General features: G+C 51.3%; 1 protein-coding gene and 1 non-coding gene across 2 annotated transcripts; one reads left to right on the plus strand and one right to left on the minus strand.

The window, feature by feature from the left end:
• The first annotated feature begins 61 nt into the window (after positions 1-61).
• On the plus strand, positions 62-20214 carry MEIOSIN (meiosis initiator). Its single transcript, XM_057710886.1, has 14 exons — positions 62-132; positions 6059-6149; positions 11219-11330; positions 12777-12911; positions 13775-14020; positions 14808-14836; positions 15005-15120; positions 15973-16061; positions 16550-16705; positions 17096-17169; positions 18142-18318; positions 18395-18639; positions 19427-19516; positions 20088-20214. Exons 1-14 carry the CDS (start codon positions 62-64, stop codon positions 20212-20214), a joined length of 1758 nt encoding a protein of 585 aa, XP_057566869.1.
• LOC130839441 (U6 spliceosomal RNA) lies at positions 10384-10490 on the minus strand. Its single transcript, XR_009049839.1, has one exon. It is a non-coding gene; the product is annotated as a U6 spliceosomal RNA (small nuclear RNA).
• Positions 20215-20321: the final 107 nt, after the last annotated feature.

A 20321-nucleotide genomic window follows, 5' to 3' on the forward strand; every position in this document is an offset into this window, starting at 1 on the left:
TGTGCACTCCTCCTGGAATCTCAGAGGTCACTAATAATTTTTTCTTCCCCACTCTTTGCAGATGTGGGATTCCATCAAGCACTCGTGTTCCCCTGAACAGCCCAGAACCAACTCCCTGGGTCCCAGCGACAGGTAAGTGTTCCTCCTGGCCCACCTCCTTTACAGCTCCAGCCACTCTGGTTGAATAATAGTAACAATTGTGTTTACTGAGCATTTGCTAGTTTGCCAGACTTTTAGCTAAGCCTTCTGTTTGTATAATGTCCTTTAATCCTTACAACAACTCCATGAGGAAGTAGGTGCAAATATTACTGCCATTTCAAGATGAGAGAACTCGGAGGTAGTTGGCAAAGATCATCGCTAAGCCCTTGCAGGTTGTGACATTCTGATTTTCTTAAATTCCTTTCCTTCCTTTCTTTTATTCATATATTCATTTTGCCATCAAGCACCTACCAAGTGTCAGGAATCTTATGGGGTGGGGGGCGGATTTTCCCAGCAGATTGAGGGTTGGATCAGATTTCTCCCTTCCTCCAAAGTCTGGATAAAGAAGAGAGCCAGAGTTTATCTTATGCCCCACTGTCTTCCCCGATGACTTACCGTCCACCTATCTCTTTATTTGTTAACTCCAAAACTAAGTGTCTACTTTGTTCAGGTTCTCTACTTAGGCACTGTGCTCAGAAGGAGCACCTGAAGAAAATGAAGAATGCCTCTCCTGCTCGCCTATTCCTTCTGGAATTCCAGAGGTCACCAACAATGCATTCTCTTTCCCCCCTTTCTAGATGTGAGGTCATTGTATTCATAAAGACTCTTCGTTGCAATTAATAGAAACCTAGCTAAAACTGGCTTAAGCATAAAAGGGGATTTCTTGGACCCTTTAAACAAAAAATTCCAGGGCATCAGACTTGGCTGGTCCCAGGTGAGGGGTTAAATGATATGGCTGGGAATCTGTCTCTCTTGGCTCCGCTGTTGTCTGTGTCGCCTTTGCGTTTGTGAGGGCAAGATGCCTCCCAGCTGCTCCAGGTCCGTATCTGGCCAACTTGACAAGCCTAGCAGAGAGTCTCTTTCCAGGATCCATCGACTCCGACTGGCCAAGCCTGGGTTACGACCCCAATCCTGAACCAAACACTTGATGTCTTGGCTAGACCTTGCTTCAGTGCTCCCTAGTGGAAGGGGAGGTTGAGGTCAGCCTCTCTGAACCACATAGCCTGAGAGTGGGGGAGGGGTCATTCCCCAAAGGAAACAATTACCAGAAAAGGGGGGAATTGGATGTTGTTCAACCAATAACAACGGTTCTATCAACCATAGTCATCCAATAAAATACCTCCACCCCATTCTCCAACATCCTTTATCCCTAAATCGTTCCAGCAAATGCCTCTACCTTCTGTCTTGAACTAACATTTCGTGAGCACTCCGTATGTGCTAAACACCTTCCGGACAAGATCACACTTTGCAGCCACCTCCATTTATAAATAAATTATGAACAGGCTCAGAGAGATGAAAGCACTTGCCCAAAGTCACACAGCATGTGGCAGAGCTGGGATTTCAACCAGATCTGTTTGCTGCAAAAGCTGAAGCTTGTAACCAACTATTATGCTGCTTCTTGGGACTGTCCCCTGCTTTGTCCCACTTTGGGGCAACTCTTACTTTTAAGTTCCTGCACATGTTAAAGCAAATTAGCATCTGGGCCTTGGTTTTCCCTTAGCTAATATGAGAAATTTGGACTGGCTCTTCATTGTCTCCTTCCAGCTCCTGTAAAATAAAGGAACTAGGGAGGGGTTAGGCTGATTAGCTTGGGGAAAAGGAAACCCAGGAATTAGAGTCATTGGCTGTTTCAAAGACTGAGAGGCCATCATAAGACAGAAGAGCATTCATTAATTCAAAAATTTTTCATTGAGTACCTACTAAGTTCTGGGCATTATTGCAGGAGCTAAGGATATAGCCAGAGCCACATTATGACTTTTGTGGGCCCTAGGCAATTTTGCCTTCTTGGACTCCTTCCTTCATTAAAAACACATTAAAAATTATAGTTTATGAAAGCATTGGTATAAAGATGAATATAATCCAAGTTGAATTATATTAATTTTTTTCTCTTCTGATTTTAAAAGAAATTCAGGCATTTTCATGAGTCCCTAAAAATATCACCAACCTTAGGCACTGTGCTTACTGTGCCTAATGGATCAGCTGGTCCAGGGTATAGCAATAAATAAAGGAGACAAAAATCCCTGCCCTTATGTTTATATTTATAAGAGAGAAAGAAAAGAAAGAGAGAAAAAAGAAAGAAGGAGAGAAAAAATAAAGGAAAGGAAGGAAGGGAGGAAGGAAGGGAGAAAATGAGAGGAAGGAAGGAAAGAAGGAAGGAAGGAAGAGAGAGGGGGAAGGAAGAAAGAAAGAAAGAAAGAGAAAAAAGAAAGGAAGGAAGAAAGAAAGAAAGAAAGATTTCAGATGCTGATAAATCATATGGGGATGTGACAAAGAATGTGCTTATTTAGATCAGGTAGTCAGGAAAGTCCTCTCTGGGGAGATTATGTTTAAACTAAGTGCTGAATGGCAAGAAATCAGCCATGCAAAAATTAGGGCAAAAGAATATTCCAGGTGGAGGGAATGGTAAAGGCCCTAAGGCAGAAATAAACTTGGCAGTTGAGAGAAACAGAAAAAGACCCATGTGGCTGGAGCTGACCTGTTCCCCACAGAATCGGAGGGCAGAGCTGGGATTAGTGGGTGACAATTATACAGACTAGGAGGAAAGAACTCGGCTGAAACCAGAACTATCCAGCAATGAAAGGAGCAGCCTTGGGAGGGAGTGCCCAGTTCCCAGAGGCCCCTGTGGGCAGAGCCTCAGGTCACACCTATTCAGGACTTCTGCCCAAGAGAGGCCAAGATTCTTCGATTCCTAATCATCCTTCTTCTCCCTCCAAATTTTTTTTTCTGGAACTTCTGTGTTTGCGCAGAAGGCTCTCTCAGTGCTTTACAAAACCCAGAGTAAACACCCAGGGACTAGTTGATATGAAACCCCTTTTCTTAGACGTGGTCAAATAGCACCTTGAACTTAAATAGACCTGGATACTTTCTCTTCCTGGCTTTCTGTGCTGTTTCTCTTTGGAGCTTCTGGGAGTCGTCTAGAACAGGCGGAAAGTCACATGCAAAAAATAAACATCAGGGCTAGACAGGACGTTAGAGGTCAGCCTACCTAGTGTTTCTCTGTGGGTAGGACCCCAGCACCCTTGCCCCTCAAAATTATGGTTTCTATCAGGAAAGAACTGGAGACCAATTGGTGGTTTGTTTTTTTTTTTCTTTCATTCCTTCATTCCGTTGACTAATATGTATAGTCTATGTACCTGTAGTGTTTTTTTGGTTTTGGTTTTATTTTTTTTGCAGGGTGGGGGGTGAAGTAGGAAAGAATAGCTTTGTTGTTTTGCCAGGCAAAAGGGGGCACAACGGGCTCATCCCTCTCAAAACTGTGTGTCCCCCGTAGTGGTTTTGAGAGGACGCACTAGTGATGTCATCCCCTGCAGAAAGCCCTTTAATACTTCTCGTTGGTCTTTGGATAAAGGCAAAACTTCATACTGTGAGCCTATAAGACCCTGCGTCATGTGGCCCCTACTTCCTTCCCCAGCCTCATCTCACCCCACAGGACTCCTTGCTTTCTGTGCTCCAGACATTTCGGCTTTATTTCCTTTGACTTCTCCACACTCCCTCCATCTGAAACATCCCCTTTCTCTCTTCACTTGTGTATCTCCACTCATCCTTCAGAATAGCTTCTGGCCAGATTTACTTCCTCTGGGTAAACCTCATTGGTTGGATCAAAGCCACTTATCACAAGCTTCCATAACACCGAGCAGCCCCTATCCTTTGTCCCCATGAGGAGAGCCCAATGCTTGGTTTAATGCTCTGCTCTCACCATCTTGAAATTCTTAACTTTTTTTTTTGGCTGCGCCCCGACCAGGGATTGAACCCGAGCCCTCAGCAGTGAAAGTGAGGAGTCCTAACCACTGAATCACCAGGGAATTCCCAAAGTTCTTAATTTAAAAAATATATATTTATTTATTTGGTTGTGCTGGGTTCTGGCGGATGGCTCCTTAGTTGCGGCTCACCAGCTCCTTAGTTGCTGCGTGCAAACTCTTAGTGGCAGCATGCATGGGGGATCTGGTTCCCTGACCAGGGATTGAACCCAGGCCCCCTGCACTGGGAGTGCAGAGTCAACCACTGTGCCGCCAGGGAAGTCCCAAAGTTCTTAATTTTGGAACAAGAAGCCCCACAATTTCATTTGCGATGCACCCCCGCCCCCACCAGCATATTATATAGCTGGTTCTGGTCCTAGTTGCCATTTTATGTTTGTTTGTGTGACAATTTGATGAATGACTTTATCCCTGACTGTACTGTGGGCTCTAGAAGGGGCTGTAGTTGTCTTATAGACTTTTGTCCCTGTCACCAATCACACTTCCTGGCACAGAGTAGGGGTTCAGTAAGTAATTGCTGAATGAATGAGTGAGACCAATTCTTTTAGGACCTCAGAGTTTGGTTAGGGAGATGTGTGTCTCCCACATTGCTCCCCCATGTCCTCAAGGACAGTGACAGTGATTCCCTTTCCACAGTGTCCAGCACAGGGCCTGGCAAAGAGGAGGTATCAGTTCATGGGTCTGAGTAGGAACCAATGGTAAATCTGTAATCAAGGGAGTGTTTTTGGCTTGGCCGTGCTGCAGGTGACACAAAGCATTGTGGACATTCAGAGTCAGGGAGAAAGACAAGGGAGGTCAGGGGAGGCTTCCTGGGGCAGGTTGCAATTGAACTGGGCCCTGAAGGAAGGTGAGATAAGAATTGTTGGAGACGAGGCGTTTGGGCCTTCCCAAAGGCGTAGCAGGAGTAGTGGCAGCCGTGTGTAATTTGGGAGAGAGACTCCAACATCTTTGTGTCTCCATCTGTCAGGACAGAGGGGTAGAGGTGTGTGTACATTGATATGTTGTGAGTTCAGAGCTTAGATTCTGGAAGTTCTTTCTCTGCTCAGCAGTCAACTTCTTTCACGCCCTTATTTATTCATTCATTTAGCAAATAGGCAATGAGTTCCGGCAATGTGCCAGACACTGTTCTAGGTGCTAGAGATACAGTGGTGCCCCCCACTCAGCTCTCACCCAAATGCAGGGATCAGAGAAATGCATGAGCACAGGGGTGGGGGGACCTTAGCAGAGGTACCTCACCTGTCTTATGGAGTTGGGGTCTGTTGATGGGAGAGAATGAAAGGAAGTAAGAGATGCGACCAGAATGGTCAGGTGGGCCAAGCCATGGGGGGCATTATAAGCCACGTTAAGGGTTTTTGTTTGTTTGTTTGGCTGCATTGGGTCTTCATTGCTGCATGCGGGCTTTCTCTAGTTGTGGTGGCTACTTTTGTTGTGGAGCACTGGCTCCAGGTGCTCGGGCTTCAGTAGTTGCAGCATGCGGGCTCAGTAGTTGCAGCACGTGGGCTTAGCTGCTCCGTGGCATGTGGGATCTTCCTGGACCAGGGATAGAACCTGTGTCCCCTGCATTGGCAGGTGGATTCTTAACCACTGTGCCACCGGAAAGTCCCCATGTTAAGGGTTTAAATTTGATCCTTAATAATGGGATGGCATTGTGAGGTTTGAAGAGCTTATTAGGTAACTAATGTATTCAGTCCCATTGATAACCCTTTGCACCTGAATGAGTATCCTGATTCCTGTTACACAGATGAAAACAACATAGGCCAATTTGTGTTTCAGAAAGATCACCCTGGCTCTCGTAGGGAGTATGGATTGGAGGAGGTCCGATGGAGGGCTGGGAGAGCTATGAGGATGTCAGCACGTGGACTAGGGCAGGGGCGAGGGGATGGAGAGAAGGGATTGGAGGAGGAATGGGCAAGAGTCAGTGACCGATTGGACCAGGGGATGGTGGAGAGTGAGGAGTCCAGACGATGCTCAGGATTCTGTCTTGGGTGCCTGGGGCAGGGAATATCCTCTGAGTTGGGGGACACTGAGACAGGCAGTTTGGGGAGATCAGATGCCAAATTCCGTTTTGGATGTCCTAACCAAAACCCGCTCTTGTCCAAAAACAGGAGGCAGAGGAAAAACCACACCAGCAAACTGCAAGAGCTGGCATTGCTGCTACCCGTGGCCCTGAAGACTGGTACCAAGAAGCTCACCAAGGTAAGCAGGGGAGGAGAGGAGGTGGATTTGGGAGGCAGATCTGAACATATCAGCAATAGGGTTGACCTCCTTTGTCCTGGGAAACCATTGACAGCATTGACATGGCAACAGTCCGGAATGGGAATTTCTGGGAATCTGTGATCCCCTGACTAGAAGGCTGGGGGATTCTTTCCTGCAAAGGAGGCAGGGGAAATTGGGAGGGGAAAAATAGGCAAGGTGCCAGGTCAAGGTCATCCCTCTGGGAGTCACACAGCCTGGATTTGAGCCCTGCACCTCCGTACCTGCAGAACTCTGGGCAGCTAGCTCAGGTTATCAGCCTCCCGAGCCTCAGCCTTCTCAGCTATAAAACAAGGAAAAATAATTCCTCCTACTCAGAGATATTGTGAGACCAAAATGACATGACAGCCATGACAGGGCCTGAATAAATGTCGGTTCCCTGTCCAAGTGCTTTGTTTTGTGACTTTGTGGGGATCATCTCCACGAGGTAGGAATAGATAAAGCTTCTCTGTGAGTCCCCAGTGGCTACTCAATAAATGTTTATAGTGCTGAGCTAACACTTGCTCCCAGGAGGAAAAACTTAATATGAGACTCAGAGATCTTCAAGGTTTGGAGCGATGTTTTCTTACTATAGTTTCTCTCATTCAATCCCTCATTCATTGGCCATTTATGGAAAGATTGATTGTTAGATGTCAGAAGCTGTTCTGCTCACAACAAGGAGAGACAAAGAAATTTGACACCCAGCCCTCCTCCTCTGAGAACTTAAATCTGGTCAATAAGATAAAGACTTAGGGAATTCCCTGGGGGTCCAGTAGTTAGGACTCGGTGCTTCCAGTGCTGGGGGCCCAGGTTTGATCCATGGTCCAGGGAACTGGGATCCCGCAAACTGTGTGGTGTGGCCAGAAAAAAAAAAAGATGAAGATTTGAACAGACAATAACTGATCTGATCTAGAATGTTCTACGTGCCTTCAGAGAGGTTCAGAGGAGCAGCTGTTTGGGAGAGATTTGCCTGAGCCTAACCCTCATCTTCTCCCTGCTGACCGCAGCCCATCCATCACCAGATCATGCTGATTGCCTCTCCTAAATCTCTCTCAATTGTAGGTGCCTGTATTAGTTTCCCGTTGCTGCCGTAACAGATTACCACAAACTTAGTGGCTTAAAACAACACAAATGTATTCTCTCAGAGTGCTGGAGGTCAGAAATCCAAAATCCGTCCCATTGGACTAAAGTCATGGTGTCAGCAGGGTCGGTTCTTCTCGGAGGCTTCAGGAGAGCATCCTTTTCCTCTCCCTTTGCCATCCTCTCGAGGCCATCTATGGTCCGTGGCTCGTGACCCCTTCCAAGCCAGCAGCATAGCATCTTCTGGTCTCTCCTCCACCTCTGCTTTCCTCGTTATTTTGCCTTCTCTGCCTTTGACCCTCCTGCCTCCTGCTCATAAGGACACTAGTGATTACATTGGCCCCCCTCAGATAATCCAGAATAATCTCCCATCTCAAGATCCTTATTCAGGTGCATTTGGGAAGGCCCCTTTGTCATGTACGGCAGCATATTCACAGGTTCAGGGGTCTTGGACATGGACGCCTTGGGGGGAGGCATTGCATAGACCACCACAGTGCTCAAAAATAGGAGGAATTATGCCCTCTGTCCTCCAACATTTGAGTACTTGGTGTGCGTAGGCACGATAATAAATTCTTGGCGGGGAGGGCAGAGATGACTGGGACACGCCCCTGCCCTGGAGAAATGACAGTTGAGTCAGGGCACAGGCAGCATTTCATCACTGACCAGATGACCACATCTCTTCGTGGAATCCTCCCCGCTTTCTTTACCATTGATTCTCTGCTGCCTTAATAATCCCATTTCTTCCCCATCTTCATCCTCTCTTAAGTTCAGTCCTGGGTCCCCTGTTCCACATACAACCCGTATCCCAGTCAGTCCCCAGCCTCCCTCAGGATCAGTCTGCCTGATGTGCATCATCACAGCTCGGCCCAGGGCTGTGTGGTGTGCTTGGTCCACTGCTGAATGAACTACAGCAGCTGTTATGTGTTGCCTCTCCCATTTTGAGATTCGGGCTGCAGCTTAGGTCCGTGGCATCCTTCCTCACCATCCTGGCTGATTAAGTGCCCCTGCCCCATATGATCCATGGCTTCCCATTCCTCTGACCATCAAAGCCCTCCGCATGTTATGTGACTGTTTCCTTTTCTCTGATTCCCTTTAGGTGAAGGGTTCTGCAAAGGTAAAGACCATAATGGATGAATCTCCATCCCCAGCACCCTAGGGCCTAGCATAGAGCAGATCACAGTTACAGTTGCTCTCCATTGACTGAGAGGTCTAGGTGTCAGACAGTGGGTGCCAAGCTTTTTTTTTTTTTTTTTTTGGCTGCATTGGGACTTCATTGCTGGGTGTGGGCTTCCTCTAGTTGTGGCAAGCAGGGACTTCTCTTATTGCGGAGCATGGGCTCTAGGCTCACGGGCTTCAGTAGTTGCAGAGTGTGGGCTCATTAGCTGTGGCTCGAGGGCTCTAGAGCACAGGTTCAGTGGTTGTGGCGCGCGGGCTTAGTTGCTCCACGGCATGTGGGATCTTCCCGGACCAGGGATTGAAACCATGTCCCCTGTGTTGGCAGGAGGATTCTTAAGCACTGTGCCACCAGGGAAGCCTCTAGAAAAGGTTTTGATTTAATCCCTTGAGAACCCAATGAAGGTGTTCTCATTCAGTCATCAACTAAGAATTTATTAGGCAACTAATTTATCGGGCTCTGTGCTGGGCGATTTCACACACACTAATTTATTTCATCCTAATGATAACCCTCTGAGCCTGAATGAATGTGCTTGTTCCCATTGCACAGATGAGGAAACCGAGGCTCAAAGAAGTAAAACAACCTACTCCCAGTGCATAGCCAGTAAGTGGCAGGTTGGAGCCAGGCCCTAAACTAATAGTCTCTTGGCTGTGTCATGTTATTCCTTAGTTAGATGATAACTTCCTTCCATGGATCAGGTTAAATAAGTTCAATGACTGTACTATATTTTATGGAACAGTTTCACATAAGTCCCCTCATGAGACCATGTTTCCTTTTCTTAAAAATTAATTTTTATTGGAATACAGTTGATTTACAATGTTATGTTAGTTTCTGCTGTACAGCAAAGTGAATCAGTTCTACCTGTACATATATCCACTCTTTTTTAGATTCTTTTCCCATATGGGCCATTACAGAATATTGAGTAGAGTTCCCTGTGCTACACAGTAGGTCCTTATTAGTTATCTACTTTATATATAGTAGTGTGTATATGTCAGTCCCAGTCTCCCAATGTATCCCCCTGCCCCCTGAGACTGTGTTTCCTGATTTGGGGTTTGGAAGATTCCTGCTAATGGTTTTATTGTTTTTTTAGGGATCCAGTTCAATCCAAGAAATACTTACGAGTGTTATTCCCTCACCTCCTCACTAGGCTAACTCCTTTCAGTCTTCAATTTAAATGCTGCCACTTCAGAGAGGCCTTTCTGGACACCAAAGTCTAATTTCAGAGTCATCTGTTATGCCCTTTTATTCATAATGCTTACCACAGAGTTGATAATTTTGTACGAATTATAAGTTTATTAAGGTCTGCTGTCCTCCCTGGATTGTAAGTTCCATGAAGGCAAACAAAAGTGTGTCTAGGGCTTCCTAGGTGGCGCAGTGGTTGAGAATCCGCCTGCCAATGCAGGGGACACAGGTTTGATCCCTGCCCCAGGAGGATCCCACATGCCGCGGAGCAACTAAGCCTGTGAGCCACAACTATTGAGCCCATGTGCTGCAGCTACTGAGGCCCACGCGCCTAGAGCCCATGCTCCACAACAAGAGAAGCCACGACAATGAGGAGCCCGTGCACCACAACGAAGAGTAGCCCCCACTCACCTCAACTAAAAAGAAAGCCCGCGCACAGCAAAAAAGACCCAACACAGCCAATAAAATAAATAAATTAATTAATTAGTTTAAAAAAAAAGTATGTCTAGTTCACCCTTCCATATGGCTCTTAGTGGGTGGTATCTCTTTTTTGGGGGGAGGGGACAGAGATTTATTTTATTTCATTTTTAATTAACTAAATTTATTTTTACATCTTTATTGTAGTATAATTACAATGTTGTGTTGGTTTCTGCTGTACAACAAAGTGAATCAGCTGTATGTATACATATATCCCCATATCCCCTCCCTCTTGAGCCTCCCCCCATCTTCCCTATCCCACCCCTCTAGGTTGTCACAAAGCACAAAAATATCCAACGCTTCACGAATTTGCATGTCATCCTTGCACAAGGGCCATGCTAATCTTCTCTGTATCATTCCAATTTTAGTATATGTGCTGCTGAAGGGAGCACAGCAGTATCTTTTTTACCTTTAGTATCTCCAGTACCGACCCAGCCGGTATTTGGTGGCTGGATGGGGGATGCCTGCCGGGGCTGTGGGGGAGAGTCATTCCTTCAGCGATAACTGGCTAAGTCACCGCTCCATTCTGTGTGCTTGGGATCCAGAAATCAATTAGTTACAGTCTCTACCCTCAACTAGTTCAAGGTCAAGGGGAGAGAATGATACATAAACAGATAATTATAAAACAGTGTGGCCAGGGTGTTACAAAAGTGCCAAGACAGACATCTGACCCAGCCTGGATGAGGGGTCAGGAGGGCAGGAAAGCTTCTAGAAGGGGAGAACACTGTGCTGAGGCTCAAAGGAGGAGAAGCCCAGGAGGGAGCCAGTGGGGAGAAGAGGAGGGCTTTGCATGTGCCAAGGGCCAGGGGTGGGAAGCCAAGCAGTGTGTGCCCCAAGAACTGGACCAGGAGGCAGGCAGGCCTGTGTTCAGATCCCACCTCTATCACTTCCTCTCTGTAACCCAGCAAGTCCCTTTAGCGCTCTAAGCCTCCGTCTCCTTAGCTGTAAGTGCAGGCTCACTGGACTGCAGTGAGGACTAAAGAGCAGAATAGGAACGTCTCCGCCAATGGGGGAATTGCTGGGGCAGGGTCCCGGGTCCTAGAACACGACTGTCCCTGCTCCCCAGCAGCCTCACATCATCTTGGGCCCTGGCTCAACCCTGTCTTTCTTCTTCTGGCAGAAGGAGATTCTGCTGCACGTCCTGCACTACATTTACTACCTCCAGAGAAGCATCAATGTGGCCAAGGCCTTGCTCAAATTCCACACCACCGATGGGGAAGGTGGACTTGGGGGTAAGTAGGTTCAGCCCATGTTTCCCAGCATCTGCTATGCACCAAGCGTTGTCCTGGCCATTAGGGACGCTTGAGTGACTTAGACAGGCCTAGTCCTTCCCAGATCTCACAGCCTGTCTCACGGGACAAGTGAGAGGGATGTCCAAGGTGTTGTGACCCCAGAGGAGGGTGTCTGGGAAGACTGTGGCAGGAGGGGTTGTGGAGCTGGGCCTTCGAGGACAGGGACCGGGGGAACCGTGCCAGGCAGAAGAAACAATGTGGCAAGAGTCTGCAGGCACAAGAAGACACGTGCAGGACGTCTGGGGACAGGCAAGCAGTTGGGTTGACTGGAGGGGCCATGTAGCACCCAGATGACATGCGCAGACTCCTGAGCCAGATCCTGACTCAGACACACATCTTGTGACCTAAACCTCTCTGTGCCTCAGTTTCCTCATCTGCGAAATGGACCCATACGAGTACTCCCTTTCTGTGTTTGTTGTGAGGATTAAATGAGTTAATACATGTAAAGAGTGTTGTTACAGTGCCTGAAACAAGCCACTCATCCCATACTGTGTGTGCCGGGTGCTGTGGTTGCTGGTGTGATGAATACAAGGGCAAGAAGGGGAGGAGATGAGGCAGAGGGGAGGTTCTGAAGGGCCTCGAGCGCCGAGTGAAGGAGGGAGAGGAAGACGATGAGAATGACTGACTTCAAGCCAGAGGAGAGCCATGATCAGAGTTTCTTTTAGGAAGAGGTCCCTGACATCTAGGGTGGAGATCTGGTTACTAAGTAAGAAACTGGAGTCAGGGAGATCAGCGGAGATACTTTTAGGAGTGATCTGGATGGGAGACGTTGAGGCCAATGTAGCACCATAGCTGAGAGTGTGGACAGAAGTGGGTAAATTGGGGAGACTTTTGGGTTTTTTTGGCTGTGCCACATGGCACGCAGGATCTTAGTTGTGGCATGTGGGATCTTAGTTGCGCCACGTGGGATCTTAGTTCCCCAACTAGGGATCAAACCCGGGCCCCCTGCATCGCGAACATGGAGTCTTAACCACTGGACTACCAAGGAAGTCCTTGGGAGATGTTAATGAGAAAGAATTGAGAGGCCTGGGAGAGAGGCGCCGGGCCACGACGGTGGATGCTGGAGGCCCCAACGTCTTGAGGAATTGGTTTGGGAGGGGAAGATGGGGAAACACTTGGGAAGCATTGAGTCTATCTTCCTTCTCAGCCAAGGCCCGGAGTGGCCGTGGGGAAACCTGAGTTTTCGCCTGTACTTCTGGCACCTGGCTATGCAACCTCAGACAAGTCCCATCTTCTCCCGGGACCTCAGTTTCCACATTTGTAAAGTCAGTCAGGGGACCATGGCAACCTCCCTGACCCTTCCATCAGGAAGCGTTGTCCAAAGGCAGGATTTGGGATGGACCAGGGTGAGGGGATCTGACCTGCCTCCTTCTCCGTCCTGTGCAGGGCTGGGTCGGACCCCCACCTCAGGCCCAGGAAAGCGGAGACACTCCACCCCGTCCAGCTCCCCACACTCTCATAAGTCCCGTCTTCGGGGAGCCTGCCGGAAACCTCGTAAGAAGAAGCTGGCCCGAGCATCAGGTACAAGCCGTCGGTGGAGACAGAACAGGATGCAGGGGTCAGATGGGAGCAGGGCTCCTTCTCCAGGGCCGTCCTCACTCCCTGGAGGCCCAGTCGGCAATCCTGAGCCCTTGACAAGGCTGTAGAGTCAGACATGCCTGGGTTCAACTCCTGGCACCTCCTCTTCCTACCTCTGAGGCCTGTGGGGGTGACTGTCCTCCTCTGAGCCTCAGCTTCCTGGTCTGGAAATTGGAGTGCTTGCCACAGGGTGGTCCTCAAGATGAGGAGCAATGCTTAAGTGATGGGGCACATGGCCAGTGCCCAGAAATGGAAGCTGCTGCCAGCATTTATCTTCTCTCTGCCCAGTCATCCATCCCTGAGCCAGGGCTGCTGGGGGTGTGGGGTGATGGAAGGACCCCAGTGTGGGAGGCAAGTGTCCCAGGTCCCACCTCAGCCTTGCTACTAACGGACTACCTATCCCTCCCCCTTTCTGAGCCTCCATTTCCATGTCCTTAAAAAGGGAGTTGGACCTAATCAATGACTTCCAGCCCTGGCTGCACATCTGAATCACTGGGGTGCTTTTAAAAATGCCTGTGCCTGTGCCTCACACCCAGAAAGCGGGGTTTCAGTGATCTGGGTGGAACCCGGGCATCAGTATTTTCAGAGCTCGCAAGGTGATTCTAACCTGTGGGCAGGAGAAGGGGGTATCTGACTAGGTAATCTTTAGTTGAGGATCTGGGCCTCCCCGGGAAGGACTGGGTGACCAGGCCGGGCGAAGCTTTGAAGCAGGTTGTTGGACCCAGAGCAGAGACCCCCACCCCAACCACCTTCTGGTGACAGTCCGGCCCCCAGCCCTGTCTGACACCATCTCTCTGCTCTCCCAGAACGTCAGACCCGAGTCCAGAACCCTCGTCGCTGTTTGGCCCTGGACAAGCCTGAGAAGCAGGCAACCCCATCCCCAGACCAGAGAGGAGGAAACATGGTGGGGACCACCACCCCTCCAAGATGCCTCTACTCCTGCAGTCACACCAAGGCTGTGATATCCCCATCTCAAGGTGACAGAAAAGGAGGAAGATCCTGGCCAACACCGCTGGAGATGGCTGAGAACAGCATCCACTGTGACATCTCAAGTTGGTCTTTTTCCTTGCCACTCACTTAGCCAGTCACGTATACACCACTTCTCCGGCCCCCGTGGTGTCCTGGGCACAGTCCTAGTAGCCGGGGATTCTATGGTGGACAGAAAAAGGGATGCTTGTCTCAAGGCCTCTTTCCCAGTTTCCTTTTCCCTTGAGGCTCTGCTGTGGGTGTAAGGAGGGGGATACAGGATCAGTGCCGCCCACATGCGAGGACTGTGGGTCACAGAAACGGGGGCAAGAGCAGGGCCTCCTTCTGAGCCTTCCTTCACTTGAAGCAGCCAGACACTCTCGTAAGTCCCCATCCCTTTGCCAGCTTGCAAAGGTGTGACGCCTCCAGCAGATACGGGCACGATTGGAAGCCGAGGCCTCAGGTCATCCTAGTTCTCTGTCCATTCATTCAGCCCTTCCTCCCAGAGCATCTCCTCTGGTCCAGGCCACGTGCACGATGCTGGTGACAGTCCAGTGAAGGAATCCCACACTCTCACTTTCTGGGGTCGCCCAGGAAGCTGTGGGAGCCGAGAGGTGGCGCCTGACCCACCTGGGGAGCGAGGGGGTCCCAGATCTTGTGCTAATCTTGTGACTTTGGGCAAGTTATTTGCTATCTCAGTGCCTCCGTTTACTTAACTGTAAATGGGTATTATAATAACCGCACCCGTTGGCAAAGGGTTACTGAGGAGTATGCAAAACGATTAAAACCGTGCCAGCCTGGTAAGCACTCTATATTTGTTTGGTATCATCACCTTCATCATTATTCCACTTAAGGATTTTATGTTCCTTAGAGCTTCTGATAGGGATGTGGGATTCCAGAAACCTTGGGGGTGATTCAGGGAGCCCCCGAACCTCCCGCAGAGGCCACGCAGCCTGAGGTTTTGGCTGGGATGGGGGAGGGAGAGACGGTGGCAACGTGGCACCTCGCTGTCCTGCCTTTGTGAGTCCCAGGCTCTGGGCCAGTCACAGGAGTGACTATCCTGACTTGTCCCCATAGGCTGCTGTTGCAAAAATGGTGCCCAGGATGCGGGGCCTTACCCTGCCTCGGAGGCTCAACACGGGGTTGAGAGGATCCATTTTCTTAGCAGGGCCCAGTTCTGTCCCAGGTAAGGGAAGCCCATGGGTTATGAGTAGGGGAGGCTGAGGTGTTTGGTGGGCATAGCTAAGGCTTGGTTAGAAATGGGGTCAGTTTCCACCCTCTGCTGGTGTCTGTGGAGTGATCACCTCTGAGGGCCTAGCTTTGCATCAGGCATTGTGAGCTCCAGGGAAAGCCTTGCTTCCTGTGTGCTGACCAGAGCCGCAGCCCCTCCCTGCCTCCTGTCCCGCCCTCTAGCCTGTCCCCGCTAGTCTCCCGGCTTTTCTAACACACAGACCTTGATCATGACAGTTTTTGGCTTTAAGCTACTCCTTCCTGTTGGGTAGAGCCCAGATATCTTAACTGGCATTTGAGACCCTCTCTGGCCCCAGCTCATCTTGCCAGCCCTTTCTCCTGCCCCTTGCCCTCGAATCTTACCCTTAACACCACCAAATATTCGCCACTCCCTGCAGGAGCCACGTCCATGTCCCCCTGGGCTTCCCACCCTCTGTTCCCTCTTTCTGGAAGCCTGTTCCCCTTGTCCACCTGGAAGTCTACCCATCCTTCTGGCTGAGCTCTGCACAGTCCTCTCTCCTGCCCTGCCTGCCTTCTCTGTCCTCCTCAAACCTCCATCACAGCTCTGCCCCCTGTGTCATCAGCTCTGATTTCAGCTGGCCTCTCCTCACAAGCCCTGAAACTCCTTGAGGGTGGGCACCTCAGCCAACTAAGCTTTCTACACCCCGTGCTCCCCCAGCAGCCCTCATGGAGCAATCCCTGTCTGACTCCACTGTGGGCAACACTGAGACTCCCAAAGGGGAAAGGGCTAGCCCAGTATTTCCAGCCCAGGGCTCCAGGTCTACCTCTTGAATTCCACCTCTTGCAGGCAGAAACTGGTGTTCTACAATTCCAGCGAGGAGTCCCCAGATGCTGACCCTTGGCTTCCTGCCTGGACCCTAGAGGACAGCCCCCATGGTGACTGAAGCTCGCTCTCTCCCCCTCGTAGGCTGGCATAGGGCCTTCTTGGTACCTTCCTGCTGAGGATGCCTGTGGAAGGAGGGAAAGCAGGAAAGGGATAGATGTCCACTAAGCACAGGGACGGCACACACGGTGCGCCCACTGTCCCTGAGCCTTCGGTTCCCATGGCAGACATTGCTAATCGATTGTTACTCTTTCTGTTGATCCCAGACACTGCCTCAGAATCTTTCTTAACACAGAGCTCCAGATAGCTAAAGTCAGTCTGTTGTGTCTGGCACATCATGATATTGATTTTTTTTTTTTTTGGTCATCCCTGACATGATGCCAGGCATCATGCCTCTTAATCTCCTCTTCCAAGCACTCGCAACCAGGAATTGACAGAGTCACCGTTCCACAGTGTCTGGCACCATCTCATCAAAGCCAGCTGCTGTGTCGGGGGAGAGGGCAACATCTGACACACCCTCGAGCCTGATATTTCCTTCTAGGGAGCCCACTGGACTTGGGACCTCCTCAGATTGACAACTGGAATGCAACAGGCCACCCGAGCGAGATCCTAGGGCTCAGCCCCTCCTTCTTCAGCTCCCCAGGGAAACTGCTGCCAGAACAGATCCTGGAGGATGGCAGTGAGTACCTGACCCAAGGTGAGCACCCGGGGCTGGACCTGATGCTTGGTTCATTCAGAAAAATGAACCAAGCTTCAGGTCCAGTGATACCCACCAAGTGTGCAGCCCTGTGCCGGGAAGTGCTGGATACGAGGGATGAATCCCACCCAGGATGAATCCCGTCCCATCACTCGAGGAGCCCACAGCCTGGTGGGGAGCAGCTCCAGGCCAGCGTGGTGCATGGAAGGCTCCAGGAGCCTGTAGTAGGGACCCGCTCGCTCTGCCCAGGTTGGCGGTTTCCCGTGGCAGCTGGCCTGGGAGCTGGATTTGGACTTGGGGCTAGCAGGGATGGTGGGACAGAGGCACGGGGCCCCGAGAGAGGCGTTTCTGTCCCAGCCACCCCTCTGATCTCCCTCTCCACGCCAACAGCTCTCTTTGAAGAAGGATTCTTAGATCCTGCGTCTTCATCTTCTGCGTGCATGCTCGAGGGACCACTGAGGAAGGTAGGCATCTGCCCTCCCATCTGTCCACACACACGTCCATCCTTCTTTCCACCTGCTTGATTCACTCATCCATCCCTTCGACCTTTCAGCTTCCCCCCCCCCACTCACCTGTCCATCCATCGTGCTTCTCCTCATCCTGCCAGAGACTCCTCCACCGTCTGTGCCCTCACCTGCCTCCTCATCCTGTGAACACTCCCTGCTGGCCACCAGGCACCCTGCTCTGTGCTGGGCCCTCAGAATGGACCAGACGCAAAGGCTAAAAGCTAAAAGCTGCCAGGTGCCCAGAAAAGACCCCACATAATTTTTCGACTGCTCTATGAGGCAGGCTCTCTTGTGACCCCATTTGACAGATGAAGAAACTGAAAACAGCAGGTGACCCCTGAGATCCTCTGTTCAAAAGAGCCTCTCTCCCAGACCCCTGGGCTGACCTCCGTAGCACCGTCTGCTCTAGCTGCTCAATATCTGACAGAGGAGCAGCCCCAACTCTGGTCCCCAAATGATTCTCCCTCCAGGGTGTGGGAAGGTGGCCCCCTGCCTCAATGAGTAGCTGAATCCGCTGTAGGAACAAAAATAGACACCGATAGCAGAGCTCTTGTAAGTGCAGCCACTGCACCAGGTGCCCCGGCCTTGCAGGGGATACGTAGCGACACCGCCTGTGGATGAAAGTGAGGCTCAGAGGAGTTAAGACTTGCCCGGGGCATCATGGCTACTTCACAAGGTGGTAAACTGATGGGAACGAGAGAGAGAGCCCATAATAGGAGGCAGAAGACCCCGTCCACCTCCTCTCTAACCCTCTACAGGAACTTGGGAAACTTTGCTTGAATTTCTGAGGAGGTGTTTGGGCGAGGCTGTTTTGACCCTGAGCTGTTTCTGATGCTCGTGTGATATCCTAGGAAAGCAGTGAGTGGGGACCACGAAGGGACACTGCTGTCCCCCTCCCATCTCCTCCCATCTTTCTCCTTCACCCCCCAGGACACACCCCCAGAGGCCCCCGAAGACCCTCCCAACCCCCACAGCCAGTGCCAGTCCTCGGTCTCCCTGGACCACTGCTACCTCTCACTGAGTGAGAACAGCAAGGCACCGTCCAGCCCCAGCTCGGAGGACACGGACACGGACACGGACACGGAGTCAGTGTGCAGGCAGCAGGAGGTGAGGGAGACAGACAGCCATCCGCTGGGTTGGTCTGAGTCTCCCGCCTGCCTTCACCTCTCTGTCCCCCACGCAGGACACTCAGGCCGACCCCGAGGGCCTGCAGTCCTCAAGCGACCAGGACGGGGACTACACGTGGACCCCCACCCGGCAGGCCTCAGCCTCGCCTGCAGTCAGGAGGAAGACCAGGAAGGGCCGGGTGGGCAGGGGCCCCTTGAAGCCCAAGCAGAGCAAGAAAGCCCTCTGCCCCACCCAGATGAAGAAGAAGTGTGTCAACGGCTTCATCATGTTCTGCAGGATGAACCGGAAGCAGTACATCCGGTGGGTAGGCGTCCTCTTTCACCTTGACAGGGGCCCTACCTCACTGTCCGTGCAGCCCCAGAGCGTGCCGCCCACTGCTGCTGACAACTTCCTCAGCCACACTCTCCCTGGGCTCCCTCTGGCCACGTTGCACTGGTCGGGGGCCAGTTGATTGATTAAATTAATATAATCTGAAAAAAGAGACACCCCCTTCAGATGTGGTTGGTCTTAGGGCTCAAACGATGCTGCCCGCAATCTTGGCACCCCTCTCCACTCCGTGCTCCAGGTTGGCTTCGGGCTCCATCACGCTGGGCTGGGCTGGGGGCAGGCTCACCCCCAGGAGCTTCAGGCTCGTGTCCTGTCTCCCACCCCAATAACTCTGTGGGAAGAGAGCCCCTCATTTCTAAGGTTTCAAGCGAAAGTTCTTGGGGCCAACTTGATGTGATCTACCAGGTGCCTAGCCCTGAACTGATCATTGCCAGCCAGCAGCTGGTGGATGAAGAGACCCCCAGAGCTTCAGTGGAGAAGAGGTAGTGCTGGTATCAGAGCGGCGGATGCAGGTCCCAAGACACCGGTTGGCTCCTTTCCAACACCATTTAGTCCAGCTCCCTTCTTTGCCAGCTCTACCTCTGGTCTAGGGGGCGTGAAAGGGAGGCCTTTCAGGGCATCACGGAAAGATCTGAGTTCTCAGATGGAAAGGTGTGGCTCTGAGAGGGCCAGGGACCCTTGGATGGTTGGACCATTGGCCTTCGCCCAAGCCAGGCAAGGCTGCAGGCCTGTCCTGACCTCCTCTTCCCTCCTGCCCCAGAGCCTGCCCTGGGACTGCATCCACGGCTGCCACCAAGGAGCTGGCCCAACTCTGGCGGGTGATGACCCTGCAGGAGCGGAGACCGTATTGGTGAGAAGCCCCTGCCCAGAAGGTGTGGGTGGTGGAAGTGAGGGGCCTCCCTGCTTCTCATTCTGCTCTGACTTTCGGAGCCTTGAGCTTCATGCTATTGGAAGCAGGTTGGAAGTTTCCTCGGGTGGGAGATTTGGGCGTCTCAAGCTTTTATGAAAGAGTTGGGGTGACAAAAGCAGATGGTGCTCTAACCCTGCCTGTAACTTAGAAGGGCAAATAGCTTAATTCTGGATTTGGACCCCACTGCCCTAAATTTCCTTTGCCCTCTCTGCCACAGGGAGTTTCTCAGAGCAGGAAACTGGCTCTTACTTCCCTGCTGCTTGGCCTCCTTCTTCTCTCCCCCTCTTGATCCCCTCTCCCTTCTGAAACCCTCTCCTCTCCACCAATGTCACATTGCTGCCACCTGCCCAGTTCTCAACTGGTCCCAGAAACACATGTGCAGGTGCACAGATGGTGACAGGCCTCACAGGAGCCAGTGGTTCCCTCTGCTGGGGCCAGAGCACGAGGGGTGGGACAGAGATGGCCAGGAGGTGACTGAGGAACCCTGCCCATCCTGCCACCTCTCCCCCAGCATCAAAGCACGCAGGTTCAGCCGCCAGCACAACCGCGTCGTGAAGCAAGAGAGCTCCAGCAGTGAGGACGAGGACTGGGAGACCCCCAAGCCCTTCTACCAGCTGCTGGCCGAGAAGGTCTGCTGACCCCCAGACCCGGCCTCCCCGTGGCCCCCTCACCGTGAGAGCCACCCTGCCTCGCCTCCTCCTCCTGCAGCTCTCGTTTGAAACCAGGAGCCGGTGGTGGAAGAGGC

This window comes from Hippopotamus amphibius, chromosome 16 (assembly GCF_030028045.1).
Source record: "Hippopotamus amphibius kiboko isolate mHipAmp2 chromosome 16, mHipAmp2.hap2, whole genome shotgun sequence".
In the NCBI taxonomy this organism is placed as follows: domain Eukaryota; kingdom Metazoa; phylum Chordata; class Mammalia; order Artiodactyla; family Hippopotamidae; genus Hippopotamus; species Hippopotamus amphibius.

Coding starts and splice junctions, on each gene's coding strand:
- MEIOSIN (XM_057710886.1), top strand. CDS start 62: ATGTGGGATTCCATCAAGCACTCGTGTTCCCCTGAACAGCCCAGAACC. Junction 133..6,058: donor TCCCTGGGTCCCAGCGACAG/GTAAGTGTTCCT, acceptor GTCCAAAAACAG/GAGGCAGAGGAAAAACCACA. Junction 16,062..16,549: donor CCTAGAGGACAGCCCCCATG/GTGACTGAAGCT, acceptor ATTTCCTTCTAG/GGAGCCCACTGGACTTGGGA.